The sequence below is a fragment of the Condylura cristata genome, unplaced genomic scaffold, assembly GCF_000260355.1.
Source record: "Condylura cristata isolate star-nosed mole 26May11 unplaced genomic scaffold, ConCri1.0 scaffold00004, whole genome shotgun sequence".
Taxonomy (NCBI): Eukaryota; Metazoa; Chordata; class Mammalia; order Eulipotyphla; family Talpidae; genus Condylura; species Condylura cristata.
Genome location: NW_004567105.1, coordinates 59,258,335 through 59,264,736, shown reverse-complemented (window position 1 = coordinate 59,264,736; position 6,402 = coordinate 59,258,335). Strand labels below are relative to the sequence as shown.

At 44.2% G+C, this 6,402-nt stretch overlaps 1 protein-coding gene across 3 annotated transcripts in view; it reads right to left on the bottom strand.

The window, feature by feature from the left end:
• NEK4 (NIMA-related kinase 4) overlaps positions 1–3,892 on the bottom strand; it is a 26,544-nt gene extending 22,652 nt beyond the window's left edge. Inside the window, exons 1-4 of one of the 3 annotated variants that reach the window (XM_012720267.1) lie at positions 3,632–3,892; positions 1,517–1,783; positions 405–602; positions 109–216 (exon numbers count right to left, since the gene is read on the bottom strand). In XM_012720267.1, the coding sequence (XP_012575721.1) occupies positions 109–216; positions 405–602; positions 1,517–1,783; positions 3,632–3,724 (666 nt within the window). In that variant the 5' untranslated portion in view covers positions 3,725–3,892. Of the gene's footprint in view, positions 1–108; positions 217–404; positions 603–1,516; positions 1,784–3,631 lie in introns of those variants that run through there. The other 2 variants (XM_012720268.1, XM_012720269.1) reach the window with 2 other exon arrangements.
• Between the last annotated feature and the right edge of the window lie 2,510 nt (positions 3,893–6,402).

The following is a 6,402-nucleotide window of genomic DNA, read 5'->3' as shown; positions in this document are numbered from 1 at the left end:
GAGCCTCTGGCGTGTATCCCAGTTATGTATGCACAAATAAATAAATCTTTATAAAAAAAATTAACCTTGTTCCAAATAGTAAAAAGTTAGTTCCAGAATATTCTTTACCTTTCCTTCAATAATCCGATAAACTAAAGAATTCATGTCTTTTGCATTGAAAGCATGCTTAAGGGTGGCCATTTCATAAACACAGCATCCCAGGGCCCAAACATCAGACTAGAAAAGAAAAAAAGCAAATGATCAAATGCTGACATGCCTTGTTTACATTTTCCCCATTTTATAAAAGGGCATTTTCCTTAAACCAATTCACAGATAACTCTTCCAACTTACTGTTCTCATGGGTTCAGATATTATGAATACTGTCCTAGAAATAAGGTGAGCTGACAGACACAGCTCAGTCTTACCTTATAGTTGTAAGGTTTGTTTGAGAACAATTCAGGACTCATGTAGTAGGGTGTGCCAATGAGGGTGCTAGCCATGTCACAGTGGTTCTCTAACACTCGAGCGATTCCCAGGTCACCCACCTTGATGATGTTTGTTCTTGTTAAGAAAACATTTTGAGTTTTCAGATCTCTGTGAAGGATATGCTTTTCATGTAAATACTGAGAAAAGAAATAAAATTTCGTAAAATACAAATTTACTTATCTATTTATTCTTGGCTTCTTATACATCCTCAATAACTGCATAAGTAAAAGAGTCATAGTTACCTACCTACATATCAAAATATTATTGTTTCATAATCACTATCATTTCATAAAAAAAATCTATGTACAATTTTCCAAAATAAGAAAATTAAGTTCCAGGTCCAGTTCCTTTTTAATTGTTCCCTGGTAACTTGACATTATTTCACTTAGCGTTAATTAGATCTAGTTAAAAATATGCTTACATACTGCCACTATAGATATAAAGACAACTTTTATATGGTCAGGGGCACATTCCTCTCAGAATCATGAACTCTTTAGCTTAATATTTTCAAATATAGCAAGATGACTTTCATTTGGAGAAAATATCTTCAAATTTAAGCAAGGCCAATTTATTCAGGATAAATCTGCCCAGTTCCAGAGTGGTATTTCATAACCAGTCCCACTTTTCGATGTGTATGTTAAAACATAACCATACTTTGATGTCTACTCACTCTGCTACAGCAGGGTTAAAGCCCAAGTCCCCCACAGTTTAAGCATATTAATTAAACTAGTCACTTTGAAATATGACAGAACAGACCAACTGGAAACAAACATGGCCATTCTTTGCTTTTTGACATCTTGGGGCCCTTAAAATTGACTTGCTATGAACAGAGAACTGACTTTCCCCAGCAATATGACACAAAATTCAAATCTACTTCAATGGAAATATCATTCAATCAAACACTCCAATGCTCACTCCAGGTCACTTCATAAATGAACTTCTAAAAAATACCACATTTTCTCATGTAACAGCTTGAAGGATTTCCTAAAATCTACTTGCCATCCTCCCTGCCACCTTGGAGCAAGTAGGATGCGACAAGTTTGGACAGTACCTGCAGAGCCATTGCGATCTGAACAAACCACTCCACCACCCGACGCTCAGGAAGAAGCCGCCCTTTCTGCTCCTTGAGCTTTCTGTACAGATCACCTCCTTCACAGAAGCCCATGACAATGTACAGCAGACCATCCCCTCCTTCCCATGACTCCTTATAGGTGACAATGTTGGGGTGCTTCAGCTGAGACAAAAGTTGAGCTTCTTGTTCAGCAGCTCTCCTCTCCCGGCTGGAAGCATTTCGGAGGTTTAGTTTTTTGATGACATACTACAAAGAAAATACATGTTGTTGACAATGTGCAGATAAACATAATTTTGGAGGTTCAAAAGTATTTAAGCATTTTCCTGAGTGTGCTCAAAACAAACCTTCTGGTTCCTGACAGAACCTATTCACTATGTTTGTCACAAAGCACAAAATTGAAAATAAAGTTACTATCGCTAAAGATAGATTTTACAAGCTCAAATTACAATAGAGCAGAGGGGGTCACCAAAAATTACACTTTCTATCTGCATTTTACAATCTCATTAATCTGTATTTACATCTTACTATGCCTAAGAAATTACTTATTTACTTATTTACATTTCACTGGATCAGTGGATAGAGATTCTGTAACTGCCAAGTTCTCCCTACAAAGGTGCGTGAATATGACTTAAGTATACACCAGCAGAAAGAGTGGGTCCACGGACTGTGTTAAATAAAGGATCCAAAGCCTGAAAAAGGTTTAAAATTAGTGATCCTCGGTCCTCCCTGGTGGCACAGCGGGTTAAAGCACTGCACTGAGAAGCTTAAGTCACTTCTGCATGAGTTCGATTCCCCCCTGCCCGGGAGGTGACCACATGGCGTGGCAGACCTCTCCTGACCCGCCCGCTGCTCCCCTCGGCAGTGTACTTCGCCAATCTGCCTGTTCTGCTCCCCACTACTGTCTCTGGTGAAGCCTCTCACTGCCCCTGAGCCTCTAGCCTGTACCCCAGTTCTGTATACACAAATAAATCTTAAAAAAAAAAAATGCAGTATCCTTTAATACCTAAAACATTGTCCTCAATTAACTGAAGACCAACACAACTCATTTACTCAACAAAAACACCCACAACTGTATGTGTGTAAAATTAAATAAACTAATCAAATATGAGAGGCTATTATTACAGCCTGTACCCAGCTTCATCTCAAAAAAATCCAGTGACACCTACAGTGCCCAATGAATAAACCTCTTATGCCTGAGCTTTCTGAACCAGGCAGAGTGACCTGCACTTGACACAAGACAGAAAAACGAGGGCCTTATATTTAGAGGGGCGTCTCCTCTCAGCTTGTCTGGGGCAGTCCCAACATCATGGTATAGTTACTACTACCAGTGCCTCTGTTTAGTTTCAAAATGGTCCCAGTTTGTACAGTCCATTACATGGTCACCCTATTTATAAACCACATGAAAGAACTGGCTCGTGATCCCAAGGGTAATGGGATAAAGTGCGTAAGCAAAGGAGCGACCACATTAGGTGTTAAGTTTAGAAAGCTCACTAAGATGGCAATGAAAGTGATGGACTGGAGAAGAGCAAGTCATGGGACCAGTGGGAAGCCATGGCCATAACTTAGAGCTAATGATGTCCTGGGTTGGGGTGATACCAACGGAGTCAGACAGATTGGCCTAGTGGACAGATGAATAAAGGTGTGGGGGTCGGGGCCATTGTGTTGTGTGTCTGTCAGAAGGACTCTCATGTATCCACCTTGGCTTCTGGCTAGAATGTTGCTATTCATTGAAATGGAAGTGATGAGAGGAGGTTTCATGGAAAGAGGAGTTGTGAAAGTAGGTAGGAGCCCAGTCGTCTCCAGATCAGGATCTCCCAGAAGATGCTAACTCCTGGGAATGCAAGATCTCACCAAACTGTCAAGAGCTGTGGAGGTCAGGTAAACCAATTTAGAGTACAAAGGAGAAGCACCGGGTCTGGGGGCATATTACTAGGAAGCCTGGCCTCGTCTTGGGTCGTGGTGTGGGGGAATTTCCCTGACAAAGTGCCGTCGAGGCGAGTCTCCACCACACCATGTCCCCCAGTCTTTGGACGGTTTCTAGGCGAACCCCGGCCTGCCCTCCGCCCCGGCCGGCCCCGCCCCAACCGCGCGGACCTGCCTGCCGTCCCGCCGGTGCCTCACGAGCGTCACCTCCCCGTAGCTGCCCCTGCCCACGGCCCGCAGGTGACAGTAGGCAGCCAGGGGCATGTTCCCGGCGCGGGCCCACAGCACGGATTCAGCGGCAGCAGCGAGCAGAGCGGAGGGCGGCGGCGGGAGCCCCGGTTCATGCCCGAGAGAGGCTGTGGCGACCTAGGCTGCCTAGGCGGCCGGGCTCCCGCGCAGCGCAGAGGCCGAGCTCAGGGCGACGCCGCTGCCATAGAGATCCAGGTCGTCGCAGCCCTGCGCATGCCCCGGCGGCCTGGAGGCTTCACCACAGAGCCAGGGCGCCAACAGGCCAGAGCGGCCATCCCTCGGAGGACTCGCCATAGAGCCTAGGCGCTAAGCGGCTAGAGAGACTCTGCTGTCTTTGTGAGCCCACTTTTTGTGTTGGTTCCACCGCGAGGGACTTACGGGTTGCGTTGGAAGCTTCCACTTTTTTTTTTTTTTAATAATTTATTTATTTATGCCTATAGAACTAGGTACAGGGTGAGAGGGACGGTGAGAGGATTCACCATGTGGGACTCGTGCTTCAGTGACTGCAGATAGCCTCTTAGTGCTTTGCTTCAACCCGTTGCTTCAGCAGGGAGGGGTTTCCTTACTCTTAAACTCCCCTAAAATCACTTGGCCCCATCTGCCCCAAAGACAGTTTCCTGAGAAATGACTCAAATTCCCAAGTTTTTTGTTTGTTTGTTTGTTTTGTTTTCATTTAACCTGCTTACCTCAGCAGCATTTGCCCCTCTGGGGAATCCTCTTCTTGGTTTAGAAATTAATTGGTTCTCCTGCTCCCCTGTTCTCTCCCTCTCTCTTTTTTAATAATAGTTTATTTTTACATCGTTTTGTGCCTTTTTCCATCTCAGTTGTAATCCCCGCGGGCTTCCCAACACCAATTCAGCCATGTGCCATCACCATAGTTCAGTGCACTCTTCCCCGCCCCCCCATTTTAAAAAATTTTATAATAGTTTATTTTTACATATTTTTGTGCATTTTTCCATCTCAGTTAAAATCCCCTTGGGTTTTCATCACCAAATCACCCATGTGCCATCACCATAGTCCAGTGCATTTCCCTCCCCCCACTGTTTTTGATCCTCACTCCACCCTGGTAAAATGTCTCTGGTATATAGTTGTTCATTATTATATTTTCCCTCTGGTCCGTTATACTCCTGCTATGAGTGAAACCATCCAGCATTTTTCCTTTTCTTTCTGGCTTATTTCACTAAGCATGATCTTTTCCAGCTCCATTCATGTTGCTGCAAAAGGCATGAGTTTATCCTTTTTGATGGCTGAGTAATATTCCATTGTGTATATGTACCACATCTTTTTAATCCAGTCATCTACTTTTGGGCATTTGGGTTGATTCCATGTCTTTCCTATTGCAAATAAAGCAGCAGTAAACATTCCTCTGTTTTAACTTCTTCTGCTCCCCTAGGTTTTAGGTCTCCCAAGGTTTTGGCTCCATCCTCTGTGATTTGTGCCCCCCAACCGACTCATCATCAAATTTGTCATTGACTCTACAGATATTTTGCATGGGCCATGGTGCAAGGCAAATGTCCTCTCCTGGAGGCACAAAGTGAATAGGTTACACAAGGCTACCCCTGTGGAGCTTATAGTCAAAGAGGGAAATGACAATTAATTAATTGAACATGCTAATGCTTTATCTTTACCAATTCGGATCAATGCTGTACAGAAAGTTCACAGATCCTATCTTGGCATCCAAGGGAGATTTTGCCAAACAAGTATTTCTTGGACTGAAGTTTGAAGGAAAACTTTTTTCCTACAGAGGGAGCACCACATTATAAGGACCAATGACCCTACTCTACGTTTGTTTCAGTGTGAATTCCCTGCCTGCTTCAGTACTCCAAATTCAGTATTGGTGTGGCAGCAAGTATAAGTGGGTGAACTGGGGTTTGACAAACGAATGAATGAAAAAGCACCTGGAAAAAGGAGGGGGTAGGGCATAGCCCTTATTGGTGAGATGGAGGAGTCAACAGTAGATTCCTAGGAGCAGAGTTGAAGCAGGAAGAAGCCATTCAGATGAACAATGATGACGATTAAATTCAGTGGTAACTGAAAATCTGGAGAGAGAAAGGAATGAATTAGAAAGACATTCAGAGGTTTGGAGAAGGTATGGGGTGGAGGAAGCAGGACATTCAGGATGGGCATATCAGACTGAGACTCCAAGCCAATCAAGCAGGCGGTCATCTATGTGGGCAGAGCTTAGGGCAGATGTGAGCCTGTGTGCTGCCCCTTTGCAAGGCAGCACAACCACCATCTCATGACTCACCAGCGACAATCCTAAGCAACCCCAGCTGCTTCTGTCCACCCATGCCCCCAACTCTGACATCCTCTATAACATGGAAACAATAATATCCATCTCCTGGGGGAAGTATAAGCAGTGAATGCATAAGCAATAAAGAATGTAGGGCCCTTCCTGATGGCACAGCAGTTTAAAGCACAACACTAAGAATCAAAAGCCACTTTCTCATGAGTTCGATCCCCACCTGCCCCGGAGGTGACCACATGGCACAGCAGACCTCTCCTGACCTGCCCACTGCTCCTCTCAGCAGTGTACTTCATCAGTCTGCCTGTTCTGCTCCCCACTGTCTCTGGTGAATACTCTTGCCACCTCTGCACCTCTGGCCTGTACCCCTGTTCTGTATGCACAAATAAATAAATCTTAAAAAAAAAAAGAAAAATAATGAACAACCATATACCAGAGACATTTTGTG